Consider the following 21,681-nt stretch of genomic DNA (forward strand, 5'->3'; position numbering starts at 1 on the left):
GACAACACTCCCTTCACATCTTCTCACTCTCACAAAACCTTTAAATACCATTGTGATCTGAAAGCACACATGAGAACACACACTGGAGAAAAACCTTTTTCTTGCTCAGTATGTGGTAAAGGTTTTGGACTTAGTCAGAATTTGAAAGTACACATGAGAAGACACACTGGTGAAAAACCTTTTTCTTGCTTAGTATGTAGTAAAGGTTTTGTTCTAAGTGAACATTTGAAATCACACATGAGAACACACAGGGTGAAAAACCTTTTGTCTGCTTAATCTGTGGTAAAGGTTTTGCACACCGTAATACTTTGAAAAGACACATGAGAACACACATTGGTGAAAAATCTGTTTCCTGTTCAACCTGTGGTAAATGTTTTACACAAAGTCAATATTTAAAAGTACACATGAGAAGACACACTGGAGAAAATGCTTTTTCCTGTTCAATCTGTGGTAAAGTTTTTACACAAAGTCAAGATTTGAAAGTACACATGAGAACACACACTGGAGAAAAACCTTTTTCCTGTTCAACCTGTGGTAAAGGTTTTACACAAAGTCAGGATTTAAAAAAACACATGAGAACACACACTGGTGAAAAACCTTTTTCTTGTTCAATCTGTGGTAAAGGTTTTACACAAAGTCAGAATTTAAAAAAACACATGAGAACACACTTGTGAAAAATCACATTCCTGTTCAATCTGCAACAGAAGCTTTGGTGAACGATCAAAGCTTGAAAGACACATGAGAGAAAGTGTTGAGTTGCAGTGTGTGTGGTGAAAGATTGTCTTCTAAGTACCAGTGTAAGAAACACAAGTGTGCTGGTGAGAACAGCAGCAGCAAATGAAACTGCAGGATTTGAAATAAACTGTCCAGACTTTCATTTTGACTTTCTAACAACATCAGCACATATAACATGTGTGACATTGTTGTTTGTCTAACAATCTGTTTTATATGCTTCTACATTTATAGATTAGATATTTTATATTATCGTTTTTTTCAGTCAAGTACATGCATTAATATGCAACATTGTGTACTTTTATTAAAAAATTGACAGAACAATTTGAGTAAAAAGATGAGAGTAAACAATGAAATACATATTTTGCATGCAATAAACTTGTGTGTATGTATACACACACTCATATATAAATATATATTTTGTGTATGTTCATCATACAATTTTAGACCGATTCATATGAAATATTGAAGTATAACATATTTGTATTTCTACTTGTTAATAATCCCGTAGATCAGTGGTTCTCAAATGGGGGTACGCGTACCCCTGGGGGTACTTGAAAGTATGCCAAAGGGTACGTGAGATTTTAAAAAAATATTCTAAAAATAGCAACAATTCAAAAATCCTTTATAAATATATTTATTGAATAATACTTTAACAAAATATGAATGTAAGTTCATAAACTGTGAAAAGAAATGCAACAATGCAATATTCAGTGTTGACAGCTAGATTTTTTTGTGGAAATGTTCCATAAATATTGATGTTAAGGATTTTATTTTCTCTGAAGAAATGTTTAGAGTGACGACGCTGATTCCCGATTCTGGTAAAACCTCCTTAGTACTTGCTAGCTTCTGCGCTATGCTTTTGTTTTTTTCTAGCTCTTATGCTAGTTCTGTTGGTTTTGCCTTTTGTGCCTCGTGCCAGTTTTTCTGTTCTTAGTCTGTTTTATAAGTTTAAATAAATCTATATTTCTTACCTTACGCTGTGTCCGAGCCCGAACTGCATCTTGAGAGAACGACCCGCAACACCATGCCAGCCAAACATCACAGGGTCTCTATAATGTATTTTATTCATTATCGTTATTACTCTGTAATATGATGATTGTGTTGTGATTGTTTTATATGTATGTCCCCAGACCTTTATGCAATATAAAAGTGAGAGAAAATGGCAGATTTTTTTTTTTGGGGTGAAAGGTGGTTTTGTTTTTACGAACATACATTTGTGGATATATCAAATAAATCCAGTATTTTGTTTTAAAAACAATGTTTTTCTTTTTCAACATCCCCAAAACAACATCAATATCAGTCAAAGTTTGGAGTGTCAGACAAAAGCCAATATTGTACATCATCCCACAGAGATTTACTTTGCATACATTCTTAAAATAAACTGTTTATTGTGTTTCCCAATCACAGAACCAACAAGTGTTGTCTTCAATTGCAAAACAACATCCCAAAAATTATTTTAAGTGGTCAATTCCATCTTTTTTTTTCTTAAATTGACTCTTTTGCCTTAGAAAGAATGGAAACTTTTAATTTATGAGTAGTTTTTTGTTCCAGACAAAACAATAATAAAGAAGAAATAGTAAATAATTTAAAAATATGCAGTAACTAGAATATTTTGAATGAAAGCCTTTTTAAAATGTGTAATAGTTTTTACTTGCAGGTCGTACTTAATGAAATCTTCAAATATTAAAATATTTGTATCACTCAATAAGTGCATCAGTGACCAAATGCCTTTTTCAAACCAGATGGATTTGTTTCTCATTTTAATGTACGAACAATTCCATAGTGGAGTATTGTGTGTGATGAAGTTGTGTTTGTAAATTAGTTTCCAGTACAACAACACCTGCTGGTAGGGATGGGTACTGTTCACTTCTAATTCCATGTTTTGTGTGTTATATATGTCAATATATTGTGTGTTTGTATTTTGCCAACATGGTAGAATCACATGATTGGCAGGTTGTATTATGTTTTTCTGTCACCTTGAGGAAATGGCATAAAGAGGAAGATGACAATATAATGTCACTTGGACAATGATGTACAGAACAGAGGTTTAGTTCATTTTTAGTTTTGGTTTCAGGAGATTTTTTTTTTGTTTTTGTTTCATTAAACCTCACCATTACCCAGCTATGGATTTCTGGTAGCTGCTTAAAAAGAGATGGAAGGGGATAGTGAGCTGATGTATGAGGAAGGTATGGACATGGATAGGACTAGAGGGGAGAGAGGAAAGAAGGGGAGAGGAGGTCATGAAGGAAAGTAGAGCGCTAAGAGAGTAGAAAGGAGGAAAACGATTATGGTAGATAATTGCAAGATTATATATGAATTGAAGTCAGATGAAGACATGAAAGATATTAGTTTGATGACACAGGTTAAGGGATGAAAGAAGGACATTGGAGAGGTGGAGATGGCCAAAGTGCTAAAGGACAGAAGTCTTTTGATTAAATGTAAAAATCGAGGCTTTGCGATTGCAAAAGCTGTGCAATAAGATACTGAAGGAAATAATAGAAGTGAGAAAATGAAAAAGAAAACTTAAAAGATTTGAAAAGAGAAATAAAAGGGGGAACTGTCACAATGATGATGAGTTTGATGGCATTTAGAAACGACGGAGAGCGAATCTGTGCTAGTGCACTTTTGTCGAGGGAATCCTCCCGGAAAGAATCAAAATAGGGTTTTTAAACTTCTACATTAGACTTTACGTCCCACCCCCAGTACCTTGTTTTAAGTGGCAACACTATGGCACATTGCTAGTGTGTGTCATGCCAAGATGAGATGTGGAAGGTGTGGAGGGGAGCAGGAGTATGGACAATGTGGAAGTCATGAACAGATGAACTGTGGGGGAATCACACAGCAGCATATGGGGGCTGTGTCAGAAGGAAACAAGCAACAGAAGTACAGCATATCAAAGTAGAAAGAAATATTACATATGCAGAGGCAGTTAAAGTAAGATAACAAGATAGTGGAGAACAAGGCAGAAGTGAGAACAGTTCAAGTGATAAAAAACAACAAATACAGGAATTTCTATGGACAAACTAGTTGTCTTCCCGGCATATATAATAAACTGTACAGAACAGGCAAGAAATAAGACTGAGAAGATCAAAATAATGGTCAAAGCAGCAGCAAAGTTTTTAAATGTAAAAGAACTATCATGGGAACCGGTGCAATGTGAACTACAGAGAGTGGATGAGACTGAGTCATGTGACCACAATCCAACGCCATGTTCATTGTTCAGTTGAATGCCAGAAGTTTGATAGCAAACCGACAGGACTTAAAGGCCTACTGAAATGAGATTTTCTTATTTAAACGGGGATAGCAGGTTCATTCTATGTGTCATACTTGATCATTTTGCAATATTGCCATATTTTTGCTGAAAGGATTTAGTAAAGAATATCGACGATAAAGTTCGCAACTTTTGGTCGCTAATAAAAAAAGCCTTGCCTTTCCCGGAAGTTGTGCGCGTGACATCACAGATTGTCCGACTCCTCACATCCACACTTTAATTACAATCATGGACGCCAGCAGCCCGAGCGATTCTGACCGAGAAAGCGACGATTTCCCCATTAATTGGAGCGAGCATGAAAGATTTGTGGATGAGGAAAGTGAGAGTGAAGGATTAGAGGCCAGTGGGAGCGATTCAAATAGGGAAGATGCTGTGAGAGGCGCCATGGCAGCCATGGGGGTGGCAGCTACTACTCGGCCAGCTCCAACAAGGGATAGAGCCATACCGTTTTGAACCCGACGCTGACAGTGACGGTCAGGAGGACGCTGATGATATTGATGCTGGAGTAGCACACCACATAGATCGCCTTCAGAATACAGAATGGTAAAATGGTATTTATTTATAGACTAGTTTTAGCTTGTGGCCTAGTCTTGCACTGTTATTGTTAGTGTTACAACTTACACCCCAGGCACAGGACTAAGTATCTATCTTTGACACAATGTCAAAACTAATTATCCATCTTCTTCCACTTATCCGCAGCTTCAGCCTAAGCAGGGAAGCCCAGACTTCCCTCTCTCCAGCCACTTCGTCTAGCTCTTCCCGGGGGGGTCCCGAGGCGTTCCCAGGCCAGCCGGGAGACATTATTCCTATGGGCCTCAGCTCCATATACCAATATTAAAAACATGCACGTAAAAAAAAACATGTAGATTAATAAGATCCACAACAAGACAATGATCATTTTAATTTTAGCACATGTATGCAGATTGCAGGTGTCAAAAATATGAATTGATTTACAATTATTATGAATATTTCTATTTCCAGGTGTACATGTCACAACTGCGTGAACATGGAGACAGTGGCTGAGTGTGCCTGCTGTCATGAGATACAGGCAGTGGCCACAACCATGGAGCAGGAAGGGGTGGAGACGTGCATCTGAGACCACCCTGGCTTTCAATCTGTGTCTGGATGAATGGGTGCTGCAGACAGCGTATTACGCCTACAAACAGTAATATGGTGTGCCGCAGCAACAGCAAAATGAGAGAGGTTTAAATTATTCTTTATTCTATCAACCTTTGGAAGATAAGTCTGAATGAGCAATTACTTATCGTATTCTTATTCTGTGAAATGTACTGTGCTACAATGTACATGACATTATATATCATAGAAGTAGTACATACATGGACTGTAGATGTCAACAATATTTACGATGTACTGCAACAGTAAATGACAAATGAATAGAATGCATGACAATGTCTTTTGCATCTCAGAGAACAGTGAGTCACCGTGTATCCATGTCTGGATAATAACAGGTGCCATAATTTGCTATTAACTATTTTGTACTTCCAGGTGGAGACGATACACAGCATATCAACAGTTTGTCCGCTTCTGCTGGGGATATCTGGGGAAGGAGATAAGGGTGGCACTACCAGCTTGTGTAGTACATAAGATCAGAACAACATTTCCATGGATGGACTACACCGGGTTCCAAGACGTGCAGTGACTGCAACAGAATCCACATGGCCACTGTAGTTAACGCTTAGCAAAGTGACTCCTGTGCTGGGCGATGGCTTCCTCCTTGTCTCTCCAGTTCATCGCAGAGGAAGGGAGGCACATCCACGGTGACGCTGACTGGTGTTCTATATATGGGTTGTACTTGTATAGCGCTTTTCTACCTTCAAGGTACTCAAAGCGCTTTGACACTACTTCCACATTCACACACTGATGGAGGGAGCTGCCATGCAAGGCGCCAACCAGCACCCATCAGGAGCAAGGGTGAAGTGTCTTGCTCAGGACACAACGGACGTGACAAGGTTGGTACCAGGTGGGATTTGAACCAGGGACCCTCGGGTTGCGCACGGCCACTCTCCCACTGCGCCACGCCAGACCCCTGACGTTCTCTCGTCAGGGGTCTGTCTGCAGCCAGCAAAAACCTCCCTGATCAAGTCGTCTACGTAGCCTGCAAATTACAATTGTACATTTTCCTGTTCACAACATAATAAACTTATCATGATACAAAGTGTCGAGTGTTTACGTGTTTTGTGTCCTCTACACTTACGGTATGTTGGCTCTGTCGCCATGTTCTTGACCACATGGCCCCCTGCTTTATACTTCGGGTAGCGTACTGCATAGCGCTCAGCACCTGCTTTTGTAGTGGCTGTAGGGCGGCTGGAGTTTTCATTCCAGTGCAGCCCAGCAAGCAGGTTCCTAGGTGTGGGAACAGAATAATGTAATAATTACACATTGTGTACTTTACTCAGCAGGGAGAACAGATACATTTCAATGTGTATGTTTAATGATGTTATATATCCATCCATCCATTTTTAGCGCTTATTCCCTTTGGGGTCGCGGGGGAAGCTGGTGCCTAGCTCAGCTACATTGGGCGGAAGGCGGTTTACACCCTGGACAAGTCGCCACCACATCGCAGGGCCAACACAGATAGACAACATTCACACTTACATTTGCACACTAGGGAACATTTAGTGTTGCCAATCAACCTATTATATGCAAAAGTACTAAAGTATGGCACACATAGTGACTCTTAGATTAGTGTGGAAACAAACATACCTGCACAGCATTCCCATGGATGAGAAGACATACATTTTCAGTGCGAACTGTAAAAAGTAAAAGACACTTTATTCAGTCATGCATCCATACAATGAATAATTTGTTTGTAGATTTGAATTCAAATATTTTTGTATTAAACTGTTTATTAAAGATTGATGTCCTGCAATAATGAAGCTGTTTTGTAGCAACAATTCAAAAATCCTTTATAAATATATTTTTTTGAATAATCCTTCAACAAAATATGAATGTAAGTTCATAAACTGTGAAAATAAATGCAACAATGCAATATTCAGTGTTTACAGCTTAATTTTTTGGTGGACATGTTCCATAAATATTGATGTAAAAGATTTTTTTTTTTTTGTGAAGAAATGTTTAGAATGAAGTTAATGAATCCAGATGGATCTCTATTACGATCCCCAAAGAGGGCACTTTGAGTTGATGATTACTTCTATGTGTAGAAATCTTGATTTAGAATTGAATCACTAGTTATTTTTGTATCTTTTTTTCCAAATAGTTCAAGAAAGACCACTACAAATGAGCAATATTTTGCACTGTTAAACAAGTGTACCCCCATTTGAAAACCACTGGTCTGTTGTAATCTATTGACAGTAATGTCAGTAAATGTATGATACTTTATACTGCAGAGGAATTTGACTAGATCTTGGAGCAATAATTATATGTAGACTATTTTATTATTAATTTATTTCATTGTTCATGGAGTAGTCTATGACTATATATGTCTGTGAGTATGACTATGGAAACTAGAAATTAAGATCCTTACCCTCTCCTTTTCCCTTTTGGCAAATGCAGACCTCATGTGCATGGTCTGTCCACTTGTGGACGGCGTGGGATGGTCTGAACTTGTGGAAGCACTGCCACTAATGGCTGCTTGTGGTCTGTTGAAAATAGTTGGCCCCGCACCTTTCTTTAGCAGCAGTCGACAGGTGGTGGCGATGCCCATCTCTGCCCTTCGCAAGGGACCCTCTTCGAAACACGATCTTTCGAAATGATGGCTGCATAATACACTGTACTTTGTGTGTGTGGTCCAATCCAACCGTGTTCGCTTGAGCTTCATCGCCATCTTTAGGGAATGTAAACACAGAAACACCGGCTGTGTTTGTGTTGCTACAGCCGGCCACAATTCACTGCTTTCCACCAACAGCTTTCTTCTTTGTAGTCTCCATTATTCATTGAACAAATTGCAAAAGATTCAGCAACACAGATGTCCAGAATACTGTGTAATTATGCGATTGAATCAGACGACTTGTAGCTGTGATCGGTGTGGAAGAAAATGTCCGCTACAACCCGTGACGTCACGCGCACGCGTCATCATACGCGTCATCCTTCCGCAACCTTTTCAACAGGATGCTTCGCGGGAAATTTAAAATTGCAATTTAGTAAACTAAACCGGTTGTATTGGCATGTGTTGCAATGTTAATATTTCATCATTGATATATAAACTATCAGACTGCGTGGTTGTAGTAGTGGCTTTCAGTAGGCCTTTAAGCAGCACCTTGACAGCCGGATGGCACTCGGTGAATCCGCTCCCCGCCACCTGATTTTATGCTTCCAATATTTTCCTCCCTTGGCCATTCCCAGTGCCATCCATCTTGGTGTTGTTTGGTAGTGTGCACATCTTGTAACTCCAAACCAAGTTGAGTTTATTTTTGTTTATAAGTATCTTTTGTTCTTTTTTCCACGATGCACATTTTGTCTTCTCTCTTTCGCACCGTCGCTTTTTCTTACCTCCTGTTTGGATTGTTTTTGTGAGTAGATTTCCGCAGTAAAAGAAGTGTTTTACTCAGCGTCCTGTGCATCTTTGGGTTCCTCTTTACTGTGTTGATCAGCACTCTGACAGAAGGACTTTCTCCAAAACGCAACACCCTTTGGCGGACATGTTTGCTATACATATAAATGAAAGGGACAAGTGGTAGAAAAAAATCATGAACAACTTCAAAAAAACAATTGTCATGTGTAGTTTTTTTAATAAGAAATGTAGATTATTAAAAACAAAATTACTCTTCATAACCTTCCACATATAATGTTGATATTTTATCTCATCTACTTATTGCATAAAGGGGACATGCATATAAAAAAATAATCGTATTAAGAAAGAGAGTAACAAAGATAATTAAAAGAATGGATTATCGAGACCCAACAAATCCTTTATTAAGTCACACATTTTAAAAGTAAATGATATTGTATAAAAGACAACTGTTTAAATGATGTATAAAGTAAATAATAATATGCTTCCAGAAGTGGTCCAGAAGATGTTTCAGTAGTGAACCAGTAAATATGAACTAAGAGGTATTTATGAGTATTCAAAAGCAAAGGTATGAACACATGTAAAACAAATATGTACATCATTTAAAGGAGTTCATCTATAACATCATTAAAAGTTAAAATTGATTTCTAAATCTCTCTATACACATAAAACGTATTTGTAACATGTTTTCTCCTGTTTATTCTCACCTTTACAGTCAAAGTGTTGTTTGTTTATAAATAAAAGTACACAATGTCGTATATTAAAACATGTACTTGACTGAAAAAAAGGAAATAATTTAAAATATATAATCTATAACTGTTAGAATCGATGTGCTGATGTTCTTAGAAGGTCAAAGTTAAAGTTTTGACAGTTTATTTCAAATCCTGCAGTTTCATTTGCTGCTTTTGTTCTCACCAGCACACTTGTGTTTCTTACACTGGTACTTAGAAGACAATCTTTCACCACACACACTGCAACTCAACACTTTCTCTCCTGGGTGTCTTCTCATGTGTACTGTAAGACAGTTTGGATGACGAAACCTTTTATTGCATCTTGTACAGGAGTATGGTTTTTTACCAGTGTGCGTTCTCATGTGTGATTTGAAATGGGGCCTTAGAGTAAAATCTTTACCGCAGATTAAACATGAAAAAGGTTTTTCCCCGGTGTGTGTTCTCATGTGTATTTTTAAACTTTGATTTATTGCAAAACTTTTACCACATTCTGAGCAGGAAAAAGGTTTTTCTCCAGTGTGTATTCTCATGTGTACTTTTAATGTTTGCTTTATTACAAAACGTTTGCCACATTCTGAGCAAGAAAACGGTTTTTCTCTAGTGTGTATTCTCATATGTATTTTGAAATATTGCCTTCCAGTAAAATCTTTACTGCAGATTAAACATGAAAAAGTTTTTTCTCCTGTATGTGTTCTTATGTGTACTTTAAGAGTGATTAGGTGACGAAAGGTTTTGTTGCAGCTTGAACAGGAGTATGTTTTTTTATCAAAGTGCGTTCTCATGTGTGCTTTTAATTGCTGTCTTTCTATAAAACTTTTACCACAGACTGAACATATAAAAGGTTTTTCTCCGGTGTGTGTTCTCATGTGTACTTTGAAATAGTGCCTTTGCCTAAAATCTTTACCACATACTGAACATATAAAAGGTTTTTCTCCAGTGTGTATTCTCATGTGTGTTTTCAAATTTTGCTTTTGAGTAAAACCTGTACTACAGTTTGAACATGAAAAAGGTTTTTCTCCAGTGTGTGTTCTCATGTGTGCTTTCAAATTTTGTCTTTGATTAAAATCTTTACCGCAGATGGAACACGAAAAAGGTTTTTCTCCAAGGTGTGTTCTCATGTGTGCTTTTAAATGGTGCCTATGAGTAAAATCTTTACCGCAGATTGAACATGAAAAAGGTTTTTCTCCAGTGTGTGTTCTCCTGTGTCTTTTCAGATGACAATGGTATTTAAAAGTTTTGTGACAGTGAGAACATGTGAAGTGAGTGTTGTCAGTGTGACATGTCTTATCATCTTTAGAGTCTTCATCATCAGTGTCAGGAGAGTGTGACGTTGTGTCCTCACTATCTGATAGTGGAGCTAAGAGCTTGTCTGCTTGTGATCCTCCACAGTGGTCTCCATCAGCTTCTGTTGTCATGTGTTGTGTTGAGCTGCTGCTTGGAGGCTCCCCCCCTCCCCTCTCCTCACTTTCACCTTTCACCTCATCATCTTCACTCTTCACAGGGACACCAGTCACTGGCATCTTGGTGAAATCAACCCCCTCCAGTCCTTCTTGATGCTCTCTCTGCTGACTGATGCTGTGTTCCTCCTCTTCCTCTTTAATTTGAGGGGTGAGTGGGTCCTCCTCTTCCTCTTTAATGTATGAGGTCAGTTGGTCCTCCATTTCCTCTTTAATGTGAGGGATCAGTGGCTCTTCCTCCTTAATGTGAGGGCTCAGTGGATCCACCGCTTCCTTTTTAAAACGGGGGGTCAATGGGTCCTCCTCTTCCTCTTTGATGTGAGTGGTCAGTGGGTCATCCTCTTCCGCTTTAAAATGGGGGATCAGTGGGTGTTCGTCTTCCTTTTTAATGTGGGAGGGCTGTGGCTCCATCCTGAAGGTCCACTTCTGTTGCTCAGGGAGAAGATGTTCTTCACAGACGTCACTGGCATCTTGGTGACATCAACCTCCTCCAGTCCTTCTAGATGCTCTCCCTGCTGACTGATGCTGTGTTCTTCCTCTTCCTCTTTAATGTGAGGGGTCAGTGGGTCCTCCTCTTCCTCCTTAATGTGAAGGCTTAGTGGATCCACCGCTTCCTCTTTAAAATGGAGTGTGAGTGGGTCTTCTCTCTCCTCTTTAAAATGGGGGATCCGTTGGTGTTCCTCTTCATTTTTAAAATGGGGGATCAGTTGGTATTCCTCTTCCTTCTTAATGTGGGAGGGCGGTGGCTCCTCCGTCCGCATCCTGAAGCTCCACTTCTGTTGCTCAGGGTGAAGATGTTCTTCACAGACGTCTGCAAGACAAACACGAGTTTGAGAAACATCCATCTCTGCTCAGTCACACAATGCATTCAGTACTTAGGAAAAACAAGTTATCGTATGAACTGTCTTGAAATCTCAGTGATGCACAAACACGCTGCTCTTTACAACATTTTTCACAGGAAAATAAAAACCAACCAGAATAACAGGACTTTTTACTATGGATAGACAATTTGGTTTAAAATTAATTTTACCATATATTATTTCGTATTGAATTAATAATAGAACCATTTTAAAACAGGCTACACAGGCTCCTAATTTGGTTGCTGAAATATGCAGTAAAATATTACATCACTTCCAGTAATATTTTCTCAAATAAAGTAACCAGATATTAACAGTAAATAAACAAGTACATTAAAAAGAATTGTTTCGACAAAATAATACAATTACAAATGATACAATATGTTACTGCATATGTCAGCTGCCAAATTAGGAGCTTTTGTAACCTCTTTTAAAATTCTTCTATTATCAATCATATACCATATATACCTTGATGTTGCAGAAAAAAGACCGCATGTTTTTTAAACCGATTTCCGAACTCTAAAAGGGTGAATTTGGCGATTGAAACGCCCTTCCATTGTTCACTGCCGGAGCAATGAGCTTTCACCCGTGACGTTACAACGGGAAGCAATCCGCCATTTTCTCAAACACATTACACACACCAAGTCAAATCAGCTCTGTTATTTTCCGTTTTTTCGACTGTTTTCCGTACCTTGGAAACATTAGGGTCACGGCATGCTAATCGATGCTAACATGCTATTTAGGCTAGCTGTATGTACATATTGCATCATTATGCCTCATTTGTAGCTATTTTTGCATCCAGCCTTTCCCTCCATCCACATTTAATTCCAAACAAACACATACCAATCGACGGATTCAAGTACACCAGTGGTCAAAAGATGCGAAATTCCCTCGTTTGTTCCGCACATTTTACAGACGATAGCGCTGCTACGACAGAGATGGCACAGAGATGTGTGGATATCCTGCGACACTCAAAGCAGATGTATTTCCAACGATAAAGACAACGAAATCACAAAGGTGAGTTTTGTTGATGTTATTGACTTATGTGCTAATCAGACATATTTGGTCACGGCATGACTGCCAGCTAATCGATGCTAACATGCTATTTAGGCTAGCTGTATGTACATATTGCATCATTATGCCTCATTTGTTGCTATATTTGCATCCAGCCTTTCCCTCCACCAACATTTAATGCCAAACAAACACATACCAATCGACGGATTTAAGTTGTTCCAGTGTTCAAAAGATGCAATCGTTGGTTAGAAGGCGATCACCGAATTTGTACTCGTTGCCGCTGTCTGTCGTGATATGAATCAATAGCTTCAGTTTCTTCTTCAATTTCGTTTTCGCTATCTGCCTCCACACTCCAACAATCTGTTTCAATACATGCGTAATCTTTTGAATTGCTTAAGCTGCTGAAATCCGAGTCTGAATCCGATCTAATATCGCTATATCTTTCTGTTCTATCCACCATGTTTGTTTGTATTGGCGTCACAGGAAAATGGACGGGTGGATATACAGATAGCGAAAATCAGGCACTTTAAAGCCTTTTTTCGGGATATACCATAATGGGTAAAATTTTGAAAAAAAATTCGAAAAAAAAAACAAGCCACTGGGAAGTGAATTTTATTGGTTTCAACCCTTCTGAAATTGTGCTAATGTTCCCCTTTAATAAGAATGTTCGTACATTACATATATACTTACAGTGTGTATTTAAAATGTTGAAGGAGGTTTTAGGATGTTATTTAGAACACTTTATAGGCAGAATAGAAGGGCTACCAATGATTTAATTGTTAGCTAACTTTTGCTAAGGTTTATTTTCTATTTAGGATGCATTAACCATCGACCTGCTCAGTGGCCTTGTGGTTAGAGTGTCTGCCCTGAGACTGGAGAGTCGTGAGTTCAAATCCTGGCCGAGTCATACCAAAGACTATAAAAACGGGACCCATTGTCTCCTTGCTTGGCACTCAGCATCAAGGGTTGGGGGTTAAATCACCAAATGATTCCCGAGCGCGGCCTCCGCTGCCCTCACCTCCCAGGGGGTGAACTTGGGGATGGGTCAAATGCAGAGGATCATTTCACCACACCTAGTGTGTGACTACTGTTGGGAACTTAACTTTACCTTACATAGGGACTGTGAATGATTCCAAAAAGTGCAGTTCCCCTTGATATTACAAAATAGAACAACAACATGTCATGTGAAGTGACTCAAAGCACTTTACATAGTGAAACCCATCATCTAAGTTACATTTAAAACAATGTGGGTGGCACTGGGAGCAGGTGGGTAAAGTGTCTTGCCCAAGGACACAACAGCTAAGATGGCAGAAGCTGGGAACGAACCTGGAACCCTCAAGTTGCTGGCACGGCCACTCTACCAACCGAGCTATACCGCCCCAAGTAACAAAATAAAAATATATCAATAACAAAATGCCTCATAGCAGATGTGATGAACTCATCTTAATACTGTCCTTTTTTGGGCTTTACCTTTTAAAGGGCAAAGTCCTCGCAAGGTCTTTTGTCCTAATGACTGTCTGGTTCAAGTGAGGAGACTATAATTTAGAAAAACAATTTATTTACAAATGGACAACAATAAGTCACTCATTTTTACAGGTAGTTAAAGTTGGGCTTCACGGTGGAAGAGGGGTTAGTGCGTCTGCCTCACAATACGAAGTTCCTGCAGTCCTGGGTTCAAATCCAGGCTCGGGATCTTTCTGTGTAGAGTTTGCATGTTCTCCCCGTGAATGCGTGGGTTCCCTCCGGGTACTCCGGCTTCCTCCCACCTCCAAAGACATGCACCTGGGGATAGGTTGATTGGCAACACTAAATGGTCCCTAGTGTGTGAATGTGAGTGTGAATGTTGTCTGTCTATCTGTGTTGGCCCTGCGATGAGGTGGCGACTTGTCCAGGGTGTACCCCGCCTTCCGCCCGATTGTAGCTGAGATAGGCGCCAGCGCCCCCCGCGACCCCGAAAGGGAATAAGCGGTAGAAAATGGATGGATGGATGAAGTTGGGATACAATTAAGATAATGAAGGATGAAGTGATTAAGAAATGTTTAATATAGATAAGAATAGGCCGTGCAACTAATCATATGTCCTGAGTTCCAGTTGAAAGTGGGTGCAAGTTCATGCCCACGCACACACACTCTTATCGCCCACATTCTTCACACTGTTTACGTGGCTTCTTGGCCGAGGTCTGAAGGACAACACCAGATATGAAGTCAGAGTCCAGGGAGAAAAAAGCACCGGTCAATATCGCACAGAAGGAACCTTCCTGGTGTTACCTGACGGCACGACCACCGAGCTGCGACACCACTACAAAGGCTCCTCCGTGCTCGTGCTCGTACCACCTGGCTTGGTAGCCTCGTACCCGCCTACCAAGCCAAAGACTTAGGTCCAATGATGAAATAGGGCGTAACTGCTGCTGATTGGACCGACACGCAAATACCACATTTTCAAAATTCCCCGTTGTCAATTAAAAACATAGTTATGGGCTGCACTTTGGACACACCTGCTGTAAGCTACAAGGAGCCAGCAGCTACACAACAGCTAAGCTAAAACAGCACTTTTAAGCATATCAAATAATTATAGTTGCTTAATACGTACACAAAGTCTCCAAAACAAAAGTCTGATAGCAAGTATCCAGTAACAAACAAGTCTGCGTTAGCCAACATTCTTTGCCATGAGCTTGACTTCATGAATTATTGTGGCCACCAGGTGTTGGGAAAGATCAAATAAAACAATTGCAAAAGCATCCGTCACAAGGTTAGTGTTTTTTATATATTTGTGTCAATATGTAGAAGCATCCTCAGCCTTCACGGAAAGGTCTATTCAGGTGTACTGGAGAGGAGCCTAAGTCAGACAGTCGAACCTCAGATTTAGGAGGAACAGTGTGGTTTTCGTCCTGGTCGTGGAACTGTGGACCAGGTCTATACTCTGGGCAGGGTTCTTGAGGGTGCATGGGAGGTTGCCCAACCAGTCTACATGTGTTTTGTGGACTTGGAGAAGGCATTCAACCGTGTCCCTCGGGAAGTCCTGTGGGGAGTGCTCAGAGAGTATGGGGTATCGGACTGTCTGATTGTGGCGGTCCGCTCCCTGTATGATCAGTGTCAGAACTTGGTCCGCATTGCCGGCAGTAAGTCGGACACTTTTCCAGTGAGGGTTGGACTCCGCCAAGGCGCCGATTCTATGGACAAAATTTCTCGGCGCAGTCAAGGAGTTGAGGGGATCCGGTTTGGTTGCTGCAGGATTAGGTCTCTGCTTTTTGCAGATGATGTTGTCCTGATGGTTTCAACTGGCCAGGATCTTCAGCTCTCACGGGATCGGTTCGCAGCCAAGTGTGAATCGACTTGGATGAGAATCAGCACGTCCAAGTCCGAGTCCAAGGTTCTAGTCCGGAAAAGGGTGGAGTGCCCTGCCCCATGTGGAGGAGTTCAAGTACCTCAGAGTCTTGTTCACGAGTGAGGGAAGAGTGGATGGTGAGATCGACAGGTGGATCGGTGCGGCTTCTTCAGTAATGCGGACGCTGAATCGATCCGTTGTGGTGAAGAAGGAGCTGAGCCGGAAGGCAAAGCTCTCAGTTTACCGGTCGATCTACGTTCCCATCCTCACCTATGATCATGAGCTTTGGGTCATGACCGAAAGGACAAGATCACGGGTACAAGCAGCCGAAATAGGGCTCTCCCTTAGAGATAGGGTGAGAAGCTCTGCCATCCGGGAGGAGCTCAAAGTAAAGCCACTGCACCTCCACATCGAGAGGAGCCAGATGAGGTGGTTCGGGCATCTGGTCAGGATGCCACCCGAACGCCTCCCTAGGGAGGTGTTTAGGGCACGTCCGACCGACAGGAGGCCACGGGAAGACCCAGGACACGTTGGGTAGACTATGTCTCCCGGTTGCCCTGGGAACGCTTCGGTATCCCCCGGGAAGAGCTGGATGAAGTGGCTGGGGAGAGGAAAGACTGGTGTTTCCTTGCTTAGGCTGCTGCCCCCGCGAACCGACCTCAGATAAGCAGAAGAAGATGGATAGAAGAATGGATGTGTAACACAACTTGATGTTCCTTGAAAACAGCGTCCAGTAGTTGATGTTGTCGCTCCTTCTCCTCTTTTGTTGGACAAAGTTCCTCCTTGTACTTTTCTATCATTTTTTTTTTCTAACATCACAAATATTTCTTCAACAGCAGCAGTTAGTCGCTGATTCAGCAACACTCACATCATTTGTAATGTAGACATGTTCACACAATAAAAACACTTTACACTTACATTGGATCTCTGCTTTGATGTGTCGATCACTTCCGCCTCTCTTTGTTAGCAGCTAACAAGCTAAGCTAACCAGCAGGCTAGGCTAGCACGTCAAAGTGCACTCAGACTAATGTATCCGCATACAAACAATTAATAACGACGTTTACTCTGTTAAACGACACAAATGTGCACATGTACGTTGTAATTAAGACCTAGAAACCATAATAACCAAACCAACGTATTCTCCGCCAGACGCCATCTTGTTTTGTGCTTCCTCCTGTGTGACGTCATCGAAGTGTTCTCAACCGCGGAACAAATGTTTGCCGAACACGTGTTTCACTGGGACAATAGTGAGTGGTGCACACTTCCTTCAAACACGTGTTTCACTGGGACAATAGTGAGTGGTGCACACTTCCTTCAAACACGTGTTTCACTGGGACAATAGTGAGTGGTGCACACTTCCTTCAAACACGTGTTTCACTGGGACAATAGTGAGTGGTGCACACTTCCTTCAAACACGTGTTTAACTGGGACAATAGTGAGTGGTGCACACTTCCTTCAAACACGTGTTTCACTGGGACAATAGTGAGTGGTGCACACTTCCTTCAAACACGTGTTTCACTGGGACAATAGTGAGTGGTGCACACTTCCTTCAAACACGTGTTTCACTGGGACAATAGTGAGTGGTGCACACTTCCTTCAAACACGTGTTTCACTGGGACAATAGTGAGTGGTGCACACTTCCTTCAAACACGTGTTTCACTGGGACAATAGTGAGTGGTGCACACTTCCTTCGCCCGGCCACAGAAGACAAAAAAGAGTTGCTGGTGTAACAATAGGAAGAATATATTCCACTCCTCTCTTGTACACGCGGCTTATGAGGTAATATACATGATATATTTTCATATTATTTATCTTATTTACCTCATATGTTGTTCGAAGCTAACGTGCTAGCTTTAGCCCGCTAGCAGGCCTTTGTAGCAAATGCGAGCGTTTTTTCTGAGGAGTGTATTTTATATGTTCTCTATGAGAATTATATTGACTTATTTAATAATTTAACTGTTTTTTGTTGTATATTACAGTCACGCTTAAAGACATTAAACATTTGTTACTAGAAAGAAACGAACGTCTTGTACTTTAAGTCTGGAATAAGTCACATGGTATAAATAAAATGATAAATGGGTTGTACTTGTATAGCGCTTTTCTACCTTATATAATAATAATAATATATTTTATTTGGTATAGCGCTTTTCAGTGTACTCAAAAACGCTTTACAGCATCAACATTAAAAGGTTCAACCAACATACTATCCCCCAACAATATCGCACGGCCACACTCACTGGCACTTGTTCCACGTGCTTCGCTGTACTTCTGTTTGTTTTCTGTTGGGCTAAAAATGTTGCTTTCGCAGAAGGAAGAACAAGGAAAGGATATTGCGCGTAAAAGTAAAGCCAACCGACCACAGCTCTGTAGTCCTGGTCACCGTTGATGTGAGGTGGGACTATTTTGGAGGTGCACGTCAAGGTTGGCTGGTAGGTTGGTAGTGGGAGGAGCCAGTTGGCGTCACTTGATGCTGCAGCACAATGACACTTTTATACGTGCAGACTGACTTCATGCAGTCATGACGGTATTAAAATCCCAGCAGGAGGTTTTCTGTAAGTTGTTACTTTTTATCAATAATTAATGTAAATGCAGAAAATAGGATCAATGACACAATTCATAATAATCAATAACTGATGATTATTCCATGTGTAGAAGAACATCACCACAAAGTGGTGTCAGTCCACTTGGAAAATATTATATTTGATAGACTAAAAAATATTTGACACATCTGAGCTGAAGTTTGTTTGTGTTGTCTTGCGGACGTCCAACAGATGAACGCTCGTCAAGAAGAACGTCCCCTTCAGCAGCAGGAGGATCCACAGCCCCCCCACATTAAAGAGGAAGAGGAGGAAGTGTGGATGAGTCAGGAGGGAGAGTGTCCTGTAGGGCAGGAGGAGGCTGATGTCAGCAAGTTTCCACTGACTGTTGTCTCTGTGAAGACTGAAGAGCATGAAGACAAACCACCTGAGTCCTCACAGCTTCATCACAGTCCAAGTAAGCACAACATCCACATATCATCTAATACAATGTTTGTGACACATGTTCATCCGGGGGACACATTTATCACTAAAGATGGAGATATGTTTGCTTTTTAACACCACCATTTAAATATGAATGATCATCAATCGTGTGAATTAGTGAAATGAATTATATTTATACAGCGCTTTTCACTAGTGACACAAAGCGCTTTTACATAGTGAAACCTAATATCTAAGTTACATGCTTACTTTTACCGCATGCTTTTGGTAAGTGCAGAAGTGAGAAGAAGTTTTAAATTAATTAGTGCCCCAGCGGCAATTCAAGGAAATACGGTACATCCATCCATCCATTTTCTACAGCTTATCCCTTTCGGAGTCGCTGGGGGTGCTGGAGCCTATCTCAGCTACAATCGGGTGGAAGGCGGGGTATGTATGTATATAAATGATAAATGGGTTGTACTTGTACAGCGCTTTTCTACCTTCAAGGTACTCAAAGCGCTTTGACACTACTTCCACATTTATATTTATATATATATAATACCGTTGTACGGGAGCCTGTAAAGGACTGTATTTGACCTTATTGGGATGACTCGAATTATTCAATATTTATGTAAGAATCTACTCTAAGAGAGAGCGAGAGGAGACGGCTTATAAAGTTGAACAATTTACTTTACAATAACCGGATTAAAATACAATAATCAGACATTGATTACACTCATACACTCTTCCCCACTCACACACTACCTCCCCATTTGAACAACCCACACTAAACCAATCACACACACACACACAGTCCAACCTGGGCCCCTTGGCTGGGCCAGAAGATTGTCTGTTGCGGTCCTGATGAATAGGTGGTGCACTTAGGGGTGTGGTGGTGAGTTGAAACTGCTGGATACAAAGGGGGCGTCGGAGGGGGGGGGGCACCTCCCGTTGTGGAGTAGAGATGGGGAGAGGAAAGCACGGCCGTGCTTCCTTTAGCACGACTCAGGAGGTCCAGTCTGGAGCGAGAGGAGAACCAGCCTCGTCCTGGGTCACCTCTCTGTCGACTAGTCCGTGAGCGCGTGCAATGGACACGCCAACCTAGCGCTGTCTGGGTCCCTCGCAGCGACGTAGCAACAGTAGCACGCAACTAAGCTCATTATATTGTCCCACACTCGCTCTCCAAACTACACAGTCAACGGGGAGAGGGTCTCTCTAACAAACTGAAAGCAAACGTGACTAAAGATGCCGTTCTTTAAGTCACGGTGCAGCACACAAACACAAGTACGAGCTGCGGTTAGCTTCCTAGTGGTTAGCATGCACTTCACGTATACTGGCAACGTGAAGCGCCCAAATGTCCTAAACTTAAACTAGTCCAAATGATACACTGTCACTTACACTTGGAAATAATACTCTTACTGTGGTTCTTTCGCCAATCTGCAATCGTGGTAAACTGTCTTCCATGTAGAACTACCGACGCTGCACTGCTAGTGCCGGAACTCTTTTAAACCTTTTTCTACCAGCGGAAAAGGAACTGCCCGTTACCGCGGCAACGGAAGCCATAGCAACGGTTAAACAACTTAAATATACACATTTTGGCTTTCCCATACGATCCGTATTAAATAGAAATAAATAATAATAATAATAACAATAATCCCTTAACAGAAATTATCTACTAACTGGAGAACTTAAAGTAACTATTAAACAAACACGCAAACCTTCAGAACAACCGTATTTCCTTGAATTGCCGCCGGGCATATAGTATGCGCCTGCCTTGAATTACTGCCCGGTCACACTGTGAATATGTGTGGAGCCCTGCAATTCGTGACGTCACAAGCACATACTTCCGATAAAGGCATGGCTTTTTTATTAGCGACCAAAAGTTGCGAACTTTATCGTGGATGTTCTCTACTAAATCCTTTCAGCAAAAATATGGCAATATCGCGAAATGATCAAGTATGACACATAGAATGGAGCTGCTATCCCCGTTTGAATAAGAAAATCTCATTTCAGTAGGCCTTTAAGAACTAGAAAAATTCCCGGTTTTCACAAACTTCAGTCATACCATTTTTCAATTAAAAAACTGTTACTTCTTCAACATTTCTTGACAGATTTAAACAATTCTTACACTAACCAATTCAACTTGTTCATGCTCTTCATCATTTTCAAAAAAATCCCGCTTTGCCCAAATTTCCAAGAAGTTACCATTGATATGAACCCATTCAAACCATTCCAACATCAACTTATTCCACTCATCCTGGACATTCAAACTAACATGTTCCCAAGTTTTAAACCAAATTCCAGTTTTCCTGGAAATTCCAACTCTTCAACATTCAAACCTCTCTAATATTCAAACTATTCTTACATTCATACTACATTCTGTCAGCATTTCAGCTCAACTTCAGTATTTGAGCTTTCACACACAATTCCTTCAGCAATTGCTTCATCTACTTATTATTATTATTATTATTATTATTATTATTATTGTTATTGTTATTATTATTATAATTAAGTGTGGACTGCATGAATGATGCCTTCTCAGTTCTCACTATAACGCAATTTGAGTGTCCAAAAACGCACTAAATTAATCTAATCCATTATTACTATTATTAATGATAAACAAGTTATCTTTTGAAGGAGGAGTCAGTAATCTGATTACTTCATCCCATTTAATGTTGGTGCAGAACAATGTCTCATATGACTGAGCAAAGCTGAACTTTTCTAAGAATGTTTTTTTCTCCTGTATTGTTAGACGTCGAAGAAGAACCTCTACCTCATGAACAGGAGGAGGAACCACAGTCCTCCTACATACATGAGGAAGAAGAGGTACCACATTCCCAACACAT

At 40.6% G+C, this 21,681-nt stretch overlaps 3 protein-coding genes across 3 annotated transcripts in view; 1 reads left to right on the top strand and 2 right to left on the bottom strand.

The window, feature by feature from the left end:
- The first annotated feature begins 61 nt into the window (after positions 1 to 61).
- Positions 62 to 2,137, top strand: LOC133546492 (oocyte zinc finger protein XlCOF22-like). Its single transcript, XM_061892268.1, is given in 2 exon segments — positions 62 to 247; positions 250 to 2,137. Coding segments are annotated over 2 exon segments (603 nt in total). The 5' UTR covers positions 62 to 69; the 3' UTR covers positions 675 to 2,137.
- A 6,762-nt stretch (positions 2,138 to 8,899) lies between these two features.
- Positions 8,900 to 10,409, bottom strand: LOC133546487 (gastrula zinc finger protein XlCGF8.2DB-like). Its single transcript, XM_061892263.1, has one exon. It carries the CDS (start codon positions 10,342 to 10,344, stop codon positions 9,388 to 9,390), a length of 957 nt encoding a protein of 318 aa, XP_061748247.1. The 5' UTR covers positions 10,345 to 10,409; the 3' UTR covers positions 8,900 to 9,387.
- A 482-nt stretch (positions 10,410 to 10,891) lies between these two features.
- Positions 10,892 to 21,681, bottom strand: part of LOC133546465 (gastrula zinc finger protein XlCGF57.1-like) — a 65,910-nt gene continuing 55,120 nt past the window's right edge. The window contains exon 3 of the mRNA XM_061892229.1: positions 10,892 to 11,494. Coding sequence (XP_061748213.1) covers positions 11,046 to 11,494 — 449 coding nt within the window. The 3' untranslated portion in view covers positions 10,892 to 11,045. The remainder of the gene's footprint in view (positions 11,495 to 21,681) is intronic.

This window comes from Nerophis ophidion, unplaced genomic scaffold (genome assembly GCF_033978795.1).
Source record: "Nerophis ophidion isolate RoL-2023_Sa unplaced genomic scaffold, RoL_Noph_v1.0 HiC_scaffold_30, whole genome shotgun sequence".
In the NCBI taxonomy this organism is placed as follows: Eukaryota; Metazoa; Chordata; class Actinopteri; order Syngnathiformes; family Syngnathidae; genus Nerophis; species Nerophis ophidion.